This window comes from Balaenoptera physalus, assembly GCF_965194825.1.
Source record: "Balaenoptera physalus genome assembly, chromosome: 1".
NCBI classification, from domain to species: domain Eukaryota; kingdom Metazoa; phylum Chordata; class Mammalia; order Artiodactyla; family Balaenopteridae; genus Balaenoptera; species Balaenoptera physalus.
Genome location: NC_138882.1, coordinates 173,477,104 through 173,498,523, shown reverse-complemented (window position 1 = coordinate 173,498,523; position 21,420 = coordinate 173,477,104). Strand labels below are relative to the sequence as shown.

The window sequence follows — 21,420 nt, the reverse complement described above, 5'->3', positions numbered from 1 at the left end:
GTAAATGGGAGTGTTTCCTTAATTTCTCTTTCAGATTTTTCATCATTAATGTATAGGAATGCAAGAGATTTCTGTGCATTAATTTTGTATCTTGCAAAGTTACCAAATTCATTGATTAGCTCTAGTAGTTTTCTGGTGGCATCTTTAGGATTCTTGCAAACAGTGACAGTTTTACTTCTTCTTTTCCAATTTGTATTCCTTTTTTTTCTTTTTCTTCTCTGATTGCCGTGGCTAGGACTTCCAAAACTATGTTGAATAATAGTGGTGAGAGTGGACATCCTTGTCTTGTTCCTGATCTTACAGGAAATGCTTTCAGTTTTTCACCATTGAGAATGATGTTTGCTGTGGGTTTGCATATATGGCCTTTATTATGTTGAAGTAGGTTCCCCCTATGCCCACTATCTGGAGAGTTTTTATCATATATCAGTGTTGAATTTTGTGAAAAGCTTTTCCTGCATCTATTGAGATGATCATATGGTTTTTATTCTTCAGTTTGTTAGTATGGTGTATCACATTGATTGATTTGCATATATTGAAGAATCCTTGCATCCCTGGGATAAATCCCACTTGATCATGGTGTATGATCCTTTTACTGTGTTGTTGGATTCTGTTTGCTAGTATTTTGTTGAGGATTTTTGCATCTATATTCATCAGTGATATTGGGCTGTAATTTTCTTTTTTTGTAGTATCTTTGTCTGGTTTTGGTATCAGGGTGATGGTGGCCTCATAGAATGAGTTTGGGAGTGTTCCTTCCTCTGCAATTTTTTGGAAGAGTTTGAGAAGGATGGGTGTTAGCTCTTCTCTAAATGTTTAATAGAATTCACCTGTGAAGCCATCTGGTCCTGGACTTTTGTTTGTTGGAAGATTTTTAATCAGTTTCAATTTCATTACTTGTGATTGGTCTGTTCATATTTTCTATTTCTTCCTGGTTCAGTCTTGGAAGGTTATACCTTTCTAAGAATTTGTCCATTTCTTCCAGGTTGTCCATTTTATTGGCATCGAGTTGCTTGTAGTAGTCTCTTAGGATGCTTTGTATTTCTGCGGTGTCTGTTGTAACTTCTCCTTTTTCATTTCTAACTTTATGGATTTGAGTCCTCTCGCTCTTTTTCTTGATGAGTCTGGCTAATGGTTTATCAATTTTGTTTATCTTCTCAAAGAACCAGCTTTTAGTTTTATTGATCTTTGCTATTGTTTTCTTTGTTTCTATTTCATTTGCTTCTGCTCTGATCTTTATGATTTCTTTCCTTCTACTAACTTTGGATTTTGTTTGTTCTTCTTTCTCTAGTTCCTTTAGGTGTAACGTTAGATTGTTTGTTTGAGATTTTTCTTGTTTCTTGAGGTAGGCTTGTATAGCTATAAACTTCCCTCTTAAAACTGCTTTTGCTGCATCCCATAGGTTTTGGATCGTCGTGTTTTCATTGTCATTTGTCTCTAGGTATTTTTTGATTTCCTCTTTGATTTCTTCAGTGATCTCTTGGTTATTTAGTAATGTATTTTTTAGCCTCCATGTGTTTGTGTTTTTTATGTTTTTATCCCCTGTAATTGATTTCTAATCTCATAGCGTTGTGGTCAGAAAAGATGCTTGATATGATTTCAATTTTCTTAAATTTACTGAGGCTTGATTTGTGACCCAAGATGTGATCTATCCTGGAGAATGTTCCGTGTGCACTTGAGACGAGAGTGTAATCTGCTGTTTTTGGATGGAATGTCCTATAAATATCAATTAAATCTATCTCGTCTATTTTTTCATATAAAGCTTGTGTTTACTTATTAATTTTCATTTTGGATGATCTGTCCATTGGTGTAAGTGAGGTGTTAAAGTCCACCACTATTATTGTGTTACTGTTGATATCCTCTTTTATAGCTGTTAGCAGTTGCCTTATGTATTGAGGTGCTCCTATGTTTGGTGCATATATATTTATAATTGTTATATCTTCTTCTTGGATTGCTCCCTTGATCATTACGTAGTGTCCTTCCTTGTCTCTTGTAACATTCTTTATTTTAAAGTCTATTTTATCTGATATGAGTATTGCTACTCCAGCTTCCTTTTGATTTCCATTTGCATGGAATATCTTTTTCCATCCCCTTACTTTCAGTCTGGATGTGTCCCTAGGTCTGAAAGTGGGTCTCTTGTAGACAGCATATATATGGGTCTTGTTTTTGTATCCATTCAGCAAGCCTGTGTCTTTTGGTTAGAGCCTTTAATCCATTCACGTTTAAGGTAACTATCTATATGTATGTTCCTATGACCATTTTCTTAATTGTTTTGGGTTTGTTTTTGTAGGTCCTTTTGTTCTCTTGTGTTTCCCACTTAGAGAAGTTCCTTTAGCATTTGTTGTAGAGCTGGTTTGGTGGTGCTGAATTCTCTTAGCTTTTGCTTGTGTGTAAAGCTTTTGATTTCTCCATAGAATCTGAATGAGATCCTTGCCGGGTAGAGTAATCTTGGTTGTAGGTTCTTCCCTTTCATCACTTTAAGTATATCATGCCACTCCCTTCTGGCTTGTAGAGTTTCTGCTGAGAAATCAGCTCTTAACCTTATGGGAGTTCACTTGTATGTTATTTTTCATTTTTCCCTTGCTGCTTTCAATAATTTTTCTTTGTCTTTAATTTTTGCCAATTTGATTACTATGTGTCTCGGCGTGTTTCTCCTTGGGTTTATCCTGTATGGGACTCTCTGCGCTTCCTGGACTTGGGTGACTATTTCCTGTACCATGTTAGGGAAGTTTTCGACTATAATCTCTTCAAATATTTTCTCTGGTCCTTTCTCTCTCTCTTCTCCTTGTGGGACCCCTATAATGAGAATGTTGTTGTGTTTAATGTTGTCCCAGAGGTCTGTTAGGCTGTCTTCATTTCTTTTCATTCTTTTTTCTTTACTCTGTTCCGCAGCAGTGAATTCCACCATTCTGTCTTCCAGGTCACTTATCCATTCTTCTGCCTCAGTTATTCTGCTATTGATTCCTTCTAGTGTAGTGTTCATTTCAGTTACTGTATTGTTCATCTCTGTTTGTTTGTCCTTTAATTCTTCTAGATCTTTGTTAAACATTTCTTGCATCTTCTCGATCTTTGCCTCCATTCTTTTTCCAAGTTCCTGGATCATCTTCACTATCATTATTCTGAATTCTTTTTCTGCAGGATTGCCTATCTCCATTTCATTTAGTTGTTCTTCTGGGGTTTTATCTCGTTCCTTCATCTGGTACATAGCCCTCTGCCTTTTCATCTTGTCTATCTTTCTGTGAATGTGGTTTTTGTTCCACAGGCTGCAGGATTGTAGTTCTTCTTGCTTCTGCTGTCTGCCCTCTGAGTTGTTTTTCTTTTTTATTCACAGATGCCAAAAGTGAGAGAAACTTTTCCTTCTATAAACTGAGGTGTTAATTCATTACTGCAACAAATATTTGTTGAGCATTTATATGTTAGGCCAATACAGTGTACAGGGTGGACACAGGCCCTATGCTCTGGAACTGACATTCTAGTCAGGAGAGACAGGCAATAAAACACATAAATGTATGAATTTCAGACAGTGATAAGTGCTATAAAGAAACTAAAATAGGATCAAGAGTTAGACAATGTGGAATAACATGAAAAGTTGCTATTTTGGGGCTAGAATAGTCATGAAAATCCTCTCTGAGAAAGTGACATTTTAGCTGAAGCCTGCATGATGGGAGGGAGGCAGCTACATGGAGCTCAGGCTGGGTGTTTTCACATGAATCCTTTCAGTTAATCCTCACATCACCATAAACTGGATGATGATATCCACCTTTAGGAAGCAGTGTAACTTGCCAGTTGAAAGCACGTGCTTTGCAATTAGACAAGTAGAATTTGTATCCTAGCTCAGCCATGTACTAGCTGGATAACTTTAAACAAATCGCTAATCTCCCTAAGCCTCTGTTTCCTGCCTGTAAAATGGGGATAATACTACATACCACTGCAAGATTTGAGGGAGGATGAAGTGAAATGATGTCTGTAAAGTGCTTGGTGCGTTCATAGACATTCAATTAACGTTAGTATGCTTCCCGTGTCTCTCTCTTGTGGTCTAGAGTGTAGAATTTGAGTTTGGTAAATAATGAGAGGTTGCTTCAAGTTTTCTGGTAGTGGTGATAAAGTGGCCTAATTAAAGCAGTGCTTTTGGAAGATGGTTCCTAAAGCTGTGTGCTGCACCTGTTAAAGGAGAGGCTGCCTAGAGACAGGAATACGGCTACGGGAGGTCTGGCGGGATGCTTGTGAAGAACTGAGGTGTAGCCTGAGGAAACAAGAAGAAAGAGCTGCGTCAGGAGAGACAGTGATGGATGAACAGGACTTGGCAGTGAAGGGGACTACAAAGGAAGTCAGGGGACATTCCTTTAAGATCGTGCACACAATGAGCCAGGGATGTTTAGAAAATAAGTACTTGCAGATGGGAGGGAACCCTTTAAGTTGTCACTACCATGGAAACAACCTAACTATCAGTAGGGAACATGTTTGTAAATTATGGTACATCCAATTAAGGCAATTCTGTGCAGCCATTAAAAAAAGCTTCTGATGGGAATAATCTACGTGATAAATCGGTAAATGAAAAAATGCAGTGCAATATGGTATAAATAATATGCTACTGTTTATGGGAGGGAAGAGGGTTGTATGTACAACTATGTATGAATAGGCTTATATGTGAATATACTAACTCTGAATGGGTACTTAGAAAAACAAAAACAAAAACAAAAAACCACCAGTGGTGGCCTGGGATGAAGAGGCCTGGGACGCAGGCTGTGGTTAGGAGTGGGAGGGAGACCAACATTTCATTGATCTCCATTTTAAAGATTTAAAATTTTGTAGCATGTGCATATAAAAAAATGTTTTTAATAGTTCAAAATAAATTATTGGGCTTCCCTGGTGGCGCAGTGGTTGAGAATCTGCCTGCCAATGCAGGGGACACGGGTTCGAGCTCTGGTCTGGGAAGATCCCACATGCCGCGGAGCAACTGGGCCCGTGAGCCACAACTACTGAGCCTGCGCGTCTGGAGCCTGTGCTCCGCAACAAGAGAGGCCACGATAGTGAGAGGTCTGCGCACCGCGATGAAGAGTGGCCCCCGCTCGCCGCAACTAGAGAAAGCCCTTGCACAGAAACGAAGACCCAACACAGCCAAAAATAAATAAATTTATATTAAAAAAAATTATTAAAAAAGTTGTTAGGGCCATCCTGACCACAGAAGCCCATGTTTGGTTTGAGTATAGCCCCTACAAAAAGGGGAAAGGAAGCAGTCATTTTTAAATATCCTAGCATGTAAGAGAAATACAGAGGCATTATGAAGTACAAGATAAAGCATGTGGGCTTTGGAGTTAGAGAGACCTGGATCTTCATTCCAACACTTGCTGGTTTCATGACCTTCAGCAACTCACTTAACCTCTGAGCCTTAGCTTTCTCTTCTGAAAAATAGCTTTTTAAGGTCACTGAGATAAAGATAATATTTGCCTGGCACATAGTGGCTATTCCAAAATGGTAGATATTATATTGTTATACCTCTAAGACAGTCAGCCAAGATACAAATTACTTCTTATTGACTAGACAGTGGAGTATAGTGGGGAAAAGTATTGACTTTGGAATTAGATTTCCTGGGTTTGAACCTGCTCCATCATTGACTAGTGTGTAGTCAAGTTACTGAATCACTGTGTGCCTCAGTTTCCTCATTTGTAAAATGGGGCTAATAATAGTTCTACCTCATAGGGTTGTTGAGAGGAATAAATGAGTTAATGTACATAAAATGTGAGTTTCACAATGTGCGTTTCAAATTAAGTTGTCACTACCATGGAAGCAATCTAAATGTCCATCAATAGGGAACAGGTTAAATAAATTATAGTACATCCAATTAAGGTAATTCTTTACAGTTATTTTTAAAAGCTTCTGATGGGAATATCTACGTGATAAACTGGTGAATGAAAAAGCTCAGTGCAGTATGCTGTAAATAATTTGTAGAAAAAAGTACCTGGCACATAATAAGCACCAGATAATTTTTTGCTATTGTTATTGTTTACTTACTATAATTATTTCTGCTTGTGTTTTTACTATCTTTCCAGACAAGTAAACCTGAGAACCTTTTTTAAATCCATCCATAATTCCTACATTTTGGGACATGGCGGGAGGAGGTGGGGAGCCAGAATAGGGTTTTACTGTTTGCATATATGTGCATGTATGTGTACCTGAGGTAACATTTACATACAGTGCTATGCACAGATGTTAAGAGTTCAATTTTTGATTAGTTTTGACGAATGTATCTACCTGTGTAACCAAGACACATTTGGGTTCAGAACATTTTCATCACTCCTGAAACTTTCTTCATAGCCTTTGCCAGTCCATCCCTATCCCTCTAGGCAGCCACTGCTCTGATTTCTGTTATCATAGCTTAGTTTTACCTGTTCTTGAACTTCATATAAATGTAAGTGTATAGTCATACCCTTTTGTGTCTGAACATGTTTTTCAGATTCATCCATGTTATATGAATCCATAGTTCACTGTTTTTTATTGTTGAGTAGTATTCCATTGCATGAATATACCGCAATTTGTTTATCCTTTCATTTGTTGATGGACAGTTGAGTTGATTCCAGTTGGGGGCAAATATGGATAAAGCTGCTTTAAACATTCATGTGCAAGTCTTTCTGTGGACATATGTTTTCACTTATCTTGGGTAAACACCTAAGAGTGGAACTGCTGTGTCATAGGATAAAGGGATGGTTAACTTTATAAGCAACTGTGAAAGCTACAGCACCATTTTGAGAAAACACTGGTAAGAAAAGAGGCCCCATGTGGGACGAGTGTTAAGTTGGAAATCATAACAATGTCTCCTCCCTCTTCCACCTTCTTCAGAGACAGAAAAGGAGGAGGAAGGGGGTGGGAGGGAGGTAGAAAAAAATAGATTCTTAGGTTTAGTAGAGGAGGAGCTCTTCAAAAAGGTTTAGCCCTCTTGGCACGCAAATTCTTTTTTTTTTTTGGATTAAAAAAATTGTTATTGAAATATAGTTGATTTACAATGTTGTGTTTCGGTGTACAACAAAGTGATTCAGTTATACATACATGTATATATCTGTTCTTTAGATTCTTTTCCATTATAGGTTATTACAAGATATTTAGTATAGTTCCCTATGCTATACAGTAAGTCCTTGTTGGTTATTTTATATATAATAGTGTGTATATTTTAATCCCAAACTCCTAATTTATCCCTCTCCCCCAACCCTTTCCCCTTTGGTAACCATAAGTTTGTTTTCTATGTCTGTGAGTCTATTTCTGTTTTGTAAATAAGTTCATTTGTATCATTTTTTTAGATTCCACATATAAGTGATATCATATGGTATTTGTCTTTCTCTGTCTGACTTGCTTCACTTAGTATGATAATCTCTACATCCGTCCATGTTGCTACAAATGGCATTATTTCATTCTTTTTTATGGTTGAGTAATAGTCCATTGTGTATATATTGGCACACAAATTCTTAATAACAACTTATAATGTACTTTTATTTCTAAAATCTCTTTTGATCTTCACAGCAGTGCTACAGTGGAGGCAGAGCACATCTTACAGGGTAGCCTGTTATAAAAATGAGAAAACTAAAGCTCAGAAAAGTCAGAATGACTTGCCCAAGGTTCCACAGCCAGCCACTGTCTGAGCTGGGACCTGAACCCCAATCTTCAGATAGGAAATCTTTGCCCTCAGTCCTAGTTCAAGCACTTATTAGCATAGAACCTTGGCAAATTATTATTTTTTTAAGGTTTCTTTTTATTTTATTTAATTAATTAATTTACTTTTATTTTTTTGGCTGCATCGGGTCTTAGTTGTGGCACGCTGGATCTTTTGTTGCAGCACATGGGCTTCTCTCTAGTTGTGGCGTGCAGGCTCCAGGGCACATGGGCTCTGTAGTTTGTTGCACGTGGGCTCTCTAGTTGAGGCGCACGAGCTCAGTAGTTGTGGCGCGCGGGCTTAGTTGCCCTGTGGCATGTGGGATCTTAGTTCCCTGACCAGGGATCGAACCTGCATCCCCTGAATTAGAAAGTGGATTCTTTACCACTGGACCACCAGGGAAATCCCTTTGGCAAATTATTTAACCTCTCTGGACCTCACTTTTCTTAACTATACAGTGAGTATAATAATAGTACCTACTTCAGATACTTAGAGGTGTGATTGAGGTAACAGTTGCATTATGTGCTTGGCATATAGTACAAGTGCAATAAATGTTAGTTGAGTCTGAATCTAAGGTAGATAAATATGTCTGGGCTGAAGAAAGTGTTAGTAAACCAGCCAATAATATGCCTGGTATGAGGGTGACGTGTGTGAAAGACTTAGGTGACACAATCATATTCCCTCTCTTTGTTTTGTCCATATTCCTACCTGGAAGTGAATCCAGCCAGGGACTCTTCTCTTTCCTAATTCTCTTCTCCTCCTTCTGCCCTCCCCACAGTATCTCAAAGTTTTGGCTCAATGAAATGTGGCCCTGCTCATAAAAAAGTTGGAGGCCTCTGCTTATAATGCAAATGACTTATATAAAGCGGCAGAGAAGGATGGTAACCTAGCACATTGCTTGCTGCAGAATTCTTTTTATTTTTTAAAATTTTATTTATTTATTTATTTATTTATGGCTGTGTTGGGTCTTAGTTCTTGTGCGAGGGCTTTCTCCAGTTGCGGCAAGCGGGGGCCACTCTTCATCGCGGTGTGCGAGCCTCTCACTATCGCGGCCTCTCTTGTTGCGGAGCACAGGCTCCAGACGCGCAGGCTCAGTAGTTGTGGCTCACGGGCCTAGTTGGTCCGTGGCACGTGGGATCTTCCCAGACCAGGGCTCGAACCCGTGTCCCCTGCATTAGCAGGCAGATTCTCAACCACTGCGCCACCAGGGAAGCCCTGCTGCAGAATTCTTTGTGAAAATAATTGCAATTCTCTAAATACCCCTCTGAGTCAGTGTACAATACCAGTACCAGGTATTTTATCTGAAAAGCATGTAGCTGTAGGCAGCCTCCAGCCTCCTCATCTCATTTGTTTCCATCTTGGTCAGAGGTTGTCAGCAGCTCTGAGTCTGCTAATGGCCCAAATGGTTGCTGATAACTGTTCATCAGGCTGAGTTTGGTTCCTGCCAGCCATCTCTCTTCCTTTTTGCTAATGTCATTTCTCAGCCTGATGATAATATATTTACTTTGGTCATAGTACAGTGAGCTCTGGAGAAAAAAGAAATAGCCCCAGCCCTTGTCCTCTGTATGGATTAGTTGTGTAGCCCAGCATTAAATACTTTTAAACCCCTCCTATAATGACGAGGATCCCTTTCAATAAAAGTTTTGTTGTCAGAAATGTCATTGAGATATTATATGTATTTCCTCCCACTTTGCCTTAAAAGGACATTTCCTATCTCATGTGCTCCAGTCTCCCATCATGATTTTCATAAAAGATAGCCTCAGATTCCTTGGTCCCTTAAACCCCAGCAAGGACCTTTCCTTGTTCTTTCTGGAAAGTTCTGTCCTATGATTCAGAACCTAGCCATGCTTTAGCAACCAAGAGTTTATACCTTTCCTTCCTGCCTTGGGTGGTGTGTAAAGAGCTCCAGGTTTGTGGAGAGGATTAGTTTTGAGTCCTTGGGCAAATCATTCACTTTCTCTGAGCCTGAGTCTTACCTGGGAGTGCTAATAAGTTTCTGCCTTTTCTATTTATATTCATAGGGCTTGTGTAAGCATCAAAAAAGATAAAGTTTTGAAAGCCGTTTATGAGCTATAAAATGCTGTATACATGTGCATAGTTATTGTCACTCTTGTTGAACCTGTGGTTACACTCCTGCCTCCTTTTTCTCATCCACTCCTGTCAGTGACCCAATGCTGGGGAAACTGGACTTGTCCAACTATTTTAGAAGGAGCTTTGTTCCCAGGGGATTAATTTTATTTATTAATTAAGAGATCACTGTAAGGGAATTGGGTTTTTGCTTTAGAACGTGCAGCTGCAGAGCAAAGCTGCATCTACAACATTTGCCCATGAGGTTTCCTGACAGGCATGGTGATGAGTTGTGTCTCCTTCTGCAGACTGACGACAGCAACGGGGACTTGGACCCAGGAGTCTTGCTGACAGCTCAGACCATCACATCTGAGACCACCAGCAGCACCACCACAACTCAAATTACCAAGGTAATAGACAGCTAGAAATTCCTTCTGAAATCCAGTGGCATGCCAAGTTTGCTGCCTCTCTGCAAGAACCCCGGTCCATAAGCAAGGGTTTTCAGCTTCTTCCTTACTGAGCCAAATTATTCCCAGTGTCCGGGGTGGAAAGGCCCTGCTGCTTTCCCCAGCAATAAACCCAGGGAGACCCTGAGCATCCCTGCCTACTTCGTGGTCTCGTTAAAGTCACATGTGGTTGTTCTCTTTACACATTCGTCTGTCTCCCTGGTCAGTGAGTCCCCTATCTGGCTGTGGAGGTCAGCCTAAAAAGTCAGTTTAAAAAGTCAGTTGCAGAGTTCACGTCTCCCCACAACTAGGGCGCCTGCTGAATGCTGGTGCGGGACCCCGATGCCCAAGGAGATGGGAAGAACCCCCAAGTGAACCGGTAGGATGTGGGGGGACTGAGGGGGGAGGAGAAGTGGAGGCTGGACAGGACTGGAGCCCCTGAAGGGTGGCTGAGAAGGGGGAGGGGTTCCCACGCCTGGAGGGACCCTCGGAGGCTCAGGTAAGGGGGGAGCATGCCCAGCGTTTCCCCTGCCCAATGGGCCGGGGAAGTCTGCCCAGCTCTCGGGCAGGTCCTATGCCCTCAGAGGTCCCCTCTGGGCTGGGTGGGTCCTGGGGGCATAGGAGGAAGGCCAGGAGAGAACAGGAGAGGCAGGCGGGAGGGGCCCTTCAGGACTGGAGGAGCGGGAAAGGAGCGAAGGGCGTTTGCCCCGCCCACTCGAGCCCAGGAAGCTGGGGTGGGGGGGGGGAGGGGGGTCCCCTGCCCTCTGAGACCAGAGGCAGGAGTCAGGGGGCACTGGGTCCCTTCTGTTCTGTTGAGCCTAGGCCCCACCACCCCTTCCCCCACCAGGGCCTTTTCCAGCCCTGTGGGTCCTAAGCATAGGCCCCGCCCACCACCCAAACCTCACCCCTGCTTAGGCCCCGCCCTCCACAGCCAAGGCCTTTTCCACTTTTTTTTTTTCTCCTCTTTTTTACTATTGTGGCTCTGTTTTACCTTCCGGTTGTTGTTTCATCCATATTTTTATTTTTATATTTTTTCTAACATATCTGGTAGTTTCCTAATCTAATTTTATTTTTTACTTTGTTATTGTTCTCCTTTTTTTTTTTTTTTTGCCACCCGGCATGGGCTTGCGAGATCTTGGTTCACGAGCCAGGGGTCGGGCTGAAGTTCCTGCAGTGGGAGCTCTGAGTCCAAACTACTGGACTAACAGAGAGCCTCAGACCCCAGGGAACATTCATCACAATGACGTCTCCCAGAGGTCCTCATCTCAGCACCAAGACCCAGCTCTACCCAACAGCCTACAAACTCCAGTGTTGGAAGCCTCAGTCCAAACAACCAGTAAGACAGGAATACAATCCCACTCATAAAAAAAAGAAAATAAAAAATGATATGGCAAAAAAATATGTCACAGATGAAGGAGCAAGGTAAAAACCTACAAGACCAAATAAATGAAGAGGAAATAGACAATCTACCTGAAAAAGAATTCAGAGTAATGATAGTAAAGATGATCCAGAATGTCGGAAATAGAATGGAGGCACGGATTGAGAAAATGCAAGAAATATTTAACAAAGATCTAGAAGAACTAAAGAACAAACAAACAGAGATGAACAACACAATAAGTGAAATGAAAAATACACTAGAAGGAATCAATAACAGAATAACTGAGGCAGAAGAATGAATAAGTGAGCTGGAAGACAGAATGGTGGAAATAACTGCCAAGGAGCAGAATAAAGAAAAAAGAATGAAAAGAATTGAAGACAGTCTCAGAGACACTAAATGCACCAACATTCGAATTATAGGGTCCCAGAAGAAGAAGAGAAATAGAAAGGGTCTGAGAAAATATTTCAAGAGATTATAGTGGAAAACTTCCCTAACATAGGAAAGGAAATTGTCACCCAAATCCGGGAAGAGCAGAGAGTCCCATACAGGATATACCCTAGGAGAAACATCCCAAGACACATATTAATCAAACTAACAAAAATTAAATTCAAAGAAAAAATATTAAAAGCAGCAAGGGAAAAACAAAAAATAACCTACAAAGGAATCCCCATAAGGTTATCAGCTGATTTTTCAGCAGAAACTCTGCAGGCCAGAAGGGAGTGGCAGGATATACTTAAAGTGATAAAAGAGAAAAACCTACAACCAAGAGTACTCTACCCAGCGAGTATCTCATTCAGATTCAAGGGAGAAATCAAAAGCTTTTCAGACAAGCAAAAGCTAAGAGAATTCAGCACCACCAAACCAGCTTTACAACAAATGCTAAAGAAACTTCTCTAGGCGGGAAACACAAGAGAAGAAAAAGACCCACAAAAACAAGCTCAAAACAATTAAGAAAATGGTAATAGGGGGCTTCCCTGGTGGTGCAGTGGTTAAGAATCTGCCTGCCAATGCAGGGGACGCAGGTTCGAGCCCTGGTCTGGGAAGATACCACATGCCGCAGAGCAACTAAGCCCGTGCACCACAATTACTGAGCCTGCACTCTAGGGCCTGCGAGCCACAGCTACTGAGCCCACGCACCACAACTACTGAAGGCTGCACACCTAGGACCCATGCTCCGCAACAAGAGAAGCCACCACAAAGAGAAGCCCGTTGACACAACTAGAGAAACCCCGCACGCAGCAATGAAGACCCAACGCAGCCAAAAATAAATTAATTAATTAATTTAAAAAAAAAGAAAATGGTAATAGGAACATACATATCGATAATAACCTTAAATGTAAATGGATTAAATGCCTCACCCAAAAGACACAGACTGGCTGAATGGATACAGAAACAAGACCCATATATATGCTGTCTACAAGACACACACTTCAGACCTAGGGACACATACAGACTGAAAATGAGGAGATGGAAAAAGATATTCCATGTAAATGGAAATCAATGGAGTATCAATACTTGTGTCAGATAAAATAGACTTTAAAATAAAGACTGTTGCAAGAGATAAGGAAGGACACTGCATAATAATCAAGAGATCAATCCAAGAAGATGATATAACAATTATAAATGTTTATGCACCCAACATAGGAGCACCTCAATACATAAGGCAAATGCTAACAACCAGGAAAGTGGAAATAGACAGTAACACAATAATAGTAGGGGACTTTAACACCCCCCTTACACCAATGGACAGATCATCCAAACAGAAAATAACTAAGGAAACACAAGCTTTAAATGATACAATAGACCAGGTAGATTTAATTGATATTTATAGAACATTCCACCCAGCAGTGGAAGAGTACACTGTCTTCTCAAGTGCACACGGAACATTCTCCAGGATAGATCACATTGGGTCACAAATCAAGCCTCGGAAAATTTAAGAAAAGTGAAATCATATCAAGTATCTTTTCTGACCACAATGCTATGAAATTGGAAATCAACTACAGGAAAAAAAACTATAAAAACCACAAATACTTGGAGGCTAAACAATGTGTTGCTAAATAACCGAGAGATCACTGAAGAAATCAAGGAAGAAATAAAAAAATACATAGAAACAAATGACAATGAAAACACAGTGACCCAAAACCTATGAGATGCAGCAAAAGCAGTTCTAAGAGGGAAGTTTATAGCATTCAATCTCACCTCAAGAAATAGAAAAATCTCAAATAAACAACCTAACCCTACACCTAAATCAATGAGAGAAAGAAGAACAAAGAAAACCCAAAGTCAGTAGAAGGAAAGAAATCATAAAGATCAGAGCAGAAATAAATGAAATAGAAATGAGGAAAACAGTAGCAAGGATCAATAAAACTAAAAGATGGTTCTTTGAGAAGATAAACAAAATAGATAAACCCTTAGCCAGACTCATCAAGAAAAAAAGGGAGAGGATGCAAATCAATAAAATAAGAAATGAAAAAGGAGAAATCACAACTGACACCACAGAAATACAAAGGATTATGAGACTACTACAAACAACTATATGCCAATAAAATTGACAACCACAAAGAAATGGACAAATTCTTAGAAAGGTACAATTTTCCAAGACTGAACGAGGAAGAATTAGAAAATATAAACAGACCTATCACAAGTAATGAAATTGAAACTGTAATTAAAAATCCTCCAACAAACGAAAGTCCAGGACCAGATGGCTTCACAGGCGAATTCTATCAAACATTTAGAGAAGAGCTAACACCAATCCTTCTCAAACTCTCCAAAAATATTACAGAGGGAGGAGCACTCCCAAATTCATTCTACGAAGCCACCATCACCCTGAAACCAAAACCAGAAAAAGATATCACATAAAATATTACAGACCAATATCACTGATGAACATAGATGCAGAAATCCTGAACAAAATACTAGCACACAGAATCCAACAACATATTAAAAGGATCATACACCATCATCAAGTGGGATTTATCCCAGGGATGCAAGAATTCTTCAATATATGCAAATCAATCAATGTGGTACACCATATTAACAAATTAAGGAATAAAAACCATATGATCATCTCAATAGATGCAGAAAAAGCTTTTGACAAAATTCAACATCCATTTATGATAAAAACTCTCCAGAAAATGGGCAGAGAGGGAAACTACCTCAACATGATAAAGGCCATATATGACAAACCCACAGCAAACATCATACTCAATGGTGAAAAACTGAAAGCATTTCTACTAAGATCAGGAACATTAAAAAAAAAAATCAGAAATCTCTGGCATTCCTATACACTAACAAGGAAAAATCAGAAAGAGAAATTAAGGAAACAATCCCATTTACCATCGCAACAAAATGAATAAAATGCCTAGGAATAAACCTACCTAAGGAGGCGAAAGACTTGTACTCAGAAAACTATAAAACACTGATGAAAGAAATCAAAGATGACATAAACAGATGGAGAAATATACCATGTTCTTGGATTGGAAGAATCAATATTGTGAAAATGACTATACTACCCAAAGCAATATACAGATTCAATGCAATCCCTATCAAACTACCAATGGCATTCTTCACAGAATTAGAACAAAAAACTTTACAGTTCGTATGGAGACACAAAGACCCCAAATAGCCAAAGCAATCTTGAGAAAGAAAAACAGAGCTGGAGGAATCAGGCTCCCTGACTTCAAACTAAACTACAAAGCTACAGTAATCAAGACAGTATGGTACTGGCACAAAAACAGAAATATAGATCAATGGTACAGGATAGAAAGCCCAGAGATAAACCCACGCACATATGGTCACCTTATCTTTGACAAAGGAGGCAAGAACATACAATGGAGAAAAGACAGCCTCTTCAATAAGTGGTGCTGGGAAAACTGGACAACTACATGTAAGAGTGAAATTAGAACACTCCCTAATACCATACACAAAAATAAACTCCAAATGGATTAAAGACCTAAATGTAAGACCAGACACTATAAAACTCAGAGGAAAACATAGGAAAAACGCTCTTTGACATAAACCACAGCAAGATCTTTTTTGATCTACCTCCTAGAGAAATGGAAATAAACCCAAAAATAAACAAATGGGACCTAAGTAAACTTAAAAGCTTTTGTACAGCAAAGGAAACCATAAACAAGACAAAAAGACAACCCTCAGAATAGGAGAAAATATTTGCAAATGAAACAACGGACAAAGGATTAATCTCCAAAATATACAACCAGCTCATGGAGTTCAATACAAAAAAAACCAAACAATTCAATTAAAAAATAGGTGGAAGACCTAAATAGACATTTCACCAGAGAAGACATACAGATGGCCAAGAGGCACATGAAAAGATGCTCAACATCACTTATTATTAGAGAAATGCAAATCAAAACTACAATGAGGTATTACCTCACACTGGTCAGAATGGCCATTATCAAAAAATCTAGAAACCGTAAATGCTGGAATGGGTGTGGTGAAAAGGGAACCCTCCTCCACTGTTGGTCGGAATGTAAACTGATACAACCACTATGGAGAACAGTATGGAGGTTCCTTAATAAACTAAAAAAAAGAACTACCCTATGATCCAGCAATCCCACTACTGGGCATATACCCTGAGAAAACCATAATTCAAAAACAGACACGGGGACTTCCCTGGTGGCGCAGTGGTTAAGAATCTGCCTGCCAATGCAGAGGACATGGGTTCGAGCCCTGGTCCGGGAAGATCCCACATGTCACGGAGCAACTAAGCCCAAGCCTGTGCTCTAGAGTCCCTGAGCCACAACTACTGAACCCATGTACCACAACTACTGAAGCCCATGTGCCTAGAGCCCGTTCTCCACAGCAAAATAAACCACCGCAATGAGAAGCCCACGCACCTCAACGAAGAGTAGCCCCCACTCGCCGCAACTTGAGAAAGCCTGCATGCAGCAACGAAGACCCAATGCAGCCAAAAATAAATAAATAAATAATTAATTAAAAGAAAAAAAACAAAAAGAGACACGTGCCACAATGTTCACTGAAGCACTGTTTACAATAGCCAGAACATGGAACCAACCTAAATGTCCGTCAACAGATGAATGGATAAAGAAGATGTGGCACATATATACAATGGAATGTTACTCAGCCATAAAAAGAAATGAAAAAAAAAAAAAAAAAAAAAAAAAAAAAGGGGCTTCCCTGGTGGCGCAGTGGTTGAGAATCCGCCTGCCAATGCAGGGGACACGGGTTTGAGCCCTGGTCTGGGAAGATCCCACATGCTGCGGAGCAACTAGACCCGTGAGCCACAATTACTGAGCCTGCACGTCTGGAGCCTGTGCTCTGCCACAAGAGAGGCCGCGATAGTGAGAGGCCCGCGCGCCGCGATGAAGAGTGGCCCCCGCTTGCCGCAACTAGAGAAAGCCCTCGCACAGAAACGAAGACCCAACACAGCCAAAAATAAATAAATAAATAAATAAATTTATTAAAAAAAAAAAAAGAAATGAAACTGAGTTATTTGTAGTGAGGTGGATGGACCTAGAGTCTGTCATACAGAGTGAAGTAAGTCAGAAAGTGAAAAACAAATACTGTATGCTAACACATATATATGGAATCTAAAAAAAAAAAATGGTACTGATGAACCAAGTGGCAGGGCAGGAATAAAGACATAGACATAGAGAATGGACTTGAGGACACGGTGGGGGGGGGAAGCTGGGGCGAAGTGAGAGTAGCATCAACATATATACACTACCGAATGTAAAATAGTTAGCTAGTGGAAAGCAGCAGCATAGCACAGGGAGATCAGCTCGGTGCTTTGGGATGACCTAGAGGGGTGGGATAGGGAGGGTGGGAGGGATATGGGCATACATGTATGCATATGGCTGATTCTCTTTGTTGTACAACAGAAACTAACACAGTACTGTGAAGCAATTGTACTCCAATAAAGATCTATTTTTAAAAAAGTCAGTTTAAGGGCAGGTGTTGTTGGTATTATTAAGCAACCATATTTTCCAAGCCAAAAATCAGAACTCAGGGTCTCACAAAGAATTTTTATGTCATGTCCAGGATCAAGGCCATGGGAACTGTAGTTTGGATGCTGAAATATTGAAATTATTAGAATATTGTTTATGGGGGCAAGAGGGACAAAGTATCTAAAATTGGAACTACTCCCAGAAAATCAGAGACAATCCATGTTTGCGGTAGCACTAGATGAAAAAGCATTTTCTTGTAAATAAGAAATCTAGATTCCTGACCAAGCTCCATCATCAACACACAGATGACTGGAAGCCAGTTACTTAATGTGTCTAGACCATGGTTTCCTCATCTGTGAAGTAGGGAAACCTACCTACCCTGGGGGGATTATTTGAGGGTCTTTTGACATTAGTAATATGAAAATGTTTTAAAATAAAGAGCCTAATTTCAAGCTGCATGACATTTTTTGTTCATAGTCTTCTGATTTGTTTGTCTCTTGAAAACAATCAAAATATACAGGAAAAGAGCAAAAAGGAACACCTGTTTTGTTTACTCACAGAAATTCCATGGTGTTTGGGAGGAAGAAAAATAAATAATAGAGAATTATGACTTTCTGTTTAGCTTATTAAAGATTTTAGCAATACTAGGGAATAGGCGTGTGCTCATTTTAGCAGGTCCAGCCAAGATTTTGAACAAGTGTGTGAGAAAGCTACCCTATTCAGTACCCAGCAGCAGATTAAAATTTGGAGTATAGTTTTCAGACTAATTTCTTGCTGTTGTTTTGTTTTGCTGTTTGGGTTTTTCTTTCTTTCTTTCTCATATGGTCACCTCCCTTTGGTTTCAGACTGTAAAAGGTGGGATTTCAGAGACCCGGATTGAAAAGAGAATTGTGATCACAGGAGATGCCGATATTGACCATGATCAGGTGGGAATGCTGAGATTCTGGGCATGGGAGAGGTTCTGGGGCAGGATCACTAATGGACACCGAAATTGGCTTGCAAAAGATAACAGCTTTATCTCCAAGGAGCCCTCTCAGCTACTCTAGCTCTTAATCGAGAAGAAGGACAAAGAGAATCGGATCACTGAGGTCTGTGGGATGGGGGCCGTAGATTGGAGAAGCAGGGAAGTGTAATGCAAAGAACATGGGCTTTAGACTCAAATCCTAGTTCTTACCATATTCTAGCTCTAACTCCCTAGGCCTCCGTTTCCTCATCTATAAGATAGAATCTTCCTTCAAGGTTGTTGTGAGAATCAAGTGAGATACAGATGTACATTGTGGGGCATGTGGTGGGCTCCAAGTAAATGGAGCTGTGCTGTTCAGGGGATATCATGTACCCAAACCTGTGCTGGAGACAGTAGACGATATCAAACCAGCGTGTGGTCTCTACCCTCAGAGGGGCAAGCTAGAGGGGACACAGTGTCATGGGCTGGAACTCAGGAGACCTGGAACTTGATTTCTGTCCTAGATCTATCACTAACTTGTTGTATGACCTTGGGCAAATCACTTTACCTCCCATATTTTTTTTTGTTCTCTCCTAAAAGAGAGTAGGTTGATCTAGCTAATTTCTGGGCCCTCTGAGTGCTAAAATTCTATGCTTTTATGTTAATTAGGTGCTAATTGTGTGCTTCAAGCAATTAGCAAATAATAAGGTCAGGATTAATGTTCCCAATTCTCTGCTGGGTGAGGTTAGAACAGTAAAGCTACAGAAAAGCAGGGGTGGAAGAGACTGCATGTAAATGCTTCTGGAATCATTGACAGGAGTGCTGGAGCAATAGTTCTGTGGCCTTTATGCTGATATGCTGAGTGCCTTAAAAAAAAAAATAGACTGAGCTGCAGTGCTGGCAGTTCCCTTGGTAGCAGGGTTGAGACTTACAGCTGAGAACACCGGGCTGAGGTTCCCAGCAACAAGGCTGCAAAAAGCCCAAGTGGGAGGCCTTGCAGTCTATTTGCCCCAGCTCAAGGGATCCTGCTGTGTTACCAGCCTGCACTCACCTACGCGGCCTGATGTGATCTGAGCCCCTGCCACGTGCTCCATCTGTGCTAGATGGCATAGGAAGGTGTTTTGGATTTGGAGTGAGACAGACCTGGGTTGAATCCTGAGTCTGCAACTTACTGGTTATGTGTCCTTGAGCAAGTTATTTTACTTCTCTGAGCTGTGGTTTTGCCATTTGTAAAATAAAGATAATCATAGGTTTCTTTCAGGGTTATTGGGACAAAAGGACAAGCACACTTGATAGCTCAGAGAGGTGCTCCAGTGTCCCTCAGTCTCTGAGGCATGAGGGACATGTGGAAGGGATAAGATGTGGTGCACTCTGGATCAGAAGGGGGCACTTTAAGAAGGTGCAGGCTGTCAGAGAGAGAGAAGGATGTAGGCCAGAGTAACCAGAGAGGGGGCTTGGGCTGGGCCTTGAAGCGTGAGCAGACTGCTTGAGCAAGCAAGCTGAGGGAGGATGAGCAGGAGCCTGTAGAGGCAGTGGTGCCAAGAACGGCTTTCATGGAGTCAAGAGACCAAAAGAGGGATTTCCCTTCTTCCCGTCCCTCCTAGAAGCAGTCTTAAGAGCCAGGGTCAGCAGTCAGCTGGTCAGATCTAGCTAGAGTCCTTTCTGACGGGGGCCTGTCACTGAGAATCCCGTGCCGCCATCCCCCAAAGGCTGTGTTGGGCTCTTCCACCTTGGGGTGCTCTGAGCTTGAGGCTCAGCGACTTGCAGCCCAAGGGGAATAGTCGTGTCATTGTTCTTCTTTGACTTTCCCTCTGCTCCCTTCAGCTTTTCTAAAATGATCAGAACTCCTCCAGATACTAAAATAGGGTCGTCATCCCTTCCACCTCCCTCTGAAACTAAAAAACAGTGTGGTAAAGAGGAAAGTCTCATAGACTTAAGTGAAAATCCCCATTGTGTTACTTAACTAGCTGTGAAACATTAAGCACTTTAACCACTGAACCTCGGTTTCCACGTCTAAAAAATGAAATTAAGGATACTACCTTAATTCATTGAGTTGTTGTGAAGACCAAGTAAATAATAATAAGTAATGTACTTAGGCCAGTATGTGGCATGTCATGGGCCCTCCCACTCTTTCTTCCTTTCTTGTCTCTACTTTAGCCAAAGACATCTCTTCCTTTTTGTAGCATGCTTCGCTATTTTCCTCTCCTGTCCTGAGCTTCCCGGTTACCCTACACTGAACACAGAGTTCACTTTGTTCTTTAGATTCCCTTTCTTGAGTGAATCTTCCCAGAGCCACCCAGGCTGTCACGCCTCAGGGCCCTCCCTGATTCCTTGAAGACAGCTCTAAGCTTTCCCTGTGTCTGTGTTTTCAGTCCAGGAGCCTCCCTAAGCAGGAGAGGGTGGGTACGGCCATCATCAGCTTGGCTTAGCCTACATGCTGCTCTGGTTCTGTAGACAGAAAGATTGAACTTGCCAGAGAAATGGTGTCCCATGACCCCTGCCTTTTTCACCAGCCAGGCTGCTTTCCGCCTGATGGACGTTGTTTCTGTCTTTCTCAGGTCCTCGTACAGGCCATCAAGGAGGCAAAGGAGCAGCACCCAGACATGTCAGTGACCAAGGTGGTCGTCCATCAGGAAACCGAAATCTCTGAGGAGTGAGCTCAGGTATGGGCCGTCCTTGTGGAGTGGAGCCATCCCCCCAGAGGTGTCCACACTGGGACTTGATAAACTGAAGGCAGAGGAAGGCTGAGGAGGAGGATGTGGGAGGTTATTAAGTATCTGGCTCCAACTAAAGCAACTAGGCCTCCTCCTGCCCTCAGCAGTGCCAGCAGTGATGGGGTGGAAGAGGTACCCCAAACGTGGATGTAAATCCCACCCACCTCTTGAATCTTCATGCGTCCTCCTGCTTCTCCACCTCACCTCCCCCCACCTCACCCTGCCGCTCTACTCTCTGCTGTCACAGGTCTCTCTGAGCTAGACCTGGGAGGGCCAGAGGAGAAGAACAAAACCAAGAAAAGCAGC

The 21,420-nt window shown here is 41.2% G+C and overlaps 1 protein-coding gene across 24 annotated transcripts in view; it reads left to right on the top strand.

Annotated features, from left to right (window-relative positions):
• Window positions 1-21,420, top strand: part of EPB41 (erythrocyte membrane protein band 4.1) — a 203,104-nt gene that overhangs the window by 178,589 nt on the left and 3,095 nt on the right. For all 24 annotated transcript variants that reach the window (XM_082439801.1, XM_082439812.1, XM_082439823.1 and 21 more), the window contains 3 exons: window positions 10,012-10,113; window positions 18,303-18,383; window positions 20,959-21,063. In XM_082439801.1, coding sequence (XP_082295927.1) covers window positions 10,012-10,113; window positions 18,303-18,383; window positions 20,959-21,057 — 282 coding nt within the window. In that variant the 3' untranslated portion in view covers window positions 21,058-21,063. The remainder of the gene's footprint in view (window positions 1-10,011; window positions 10,114-18,302; window positions 18,384-20,958; window positions 21,064-21,420) is intronic.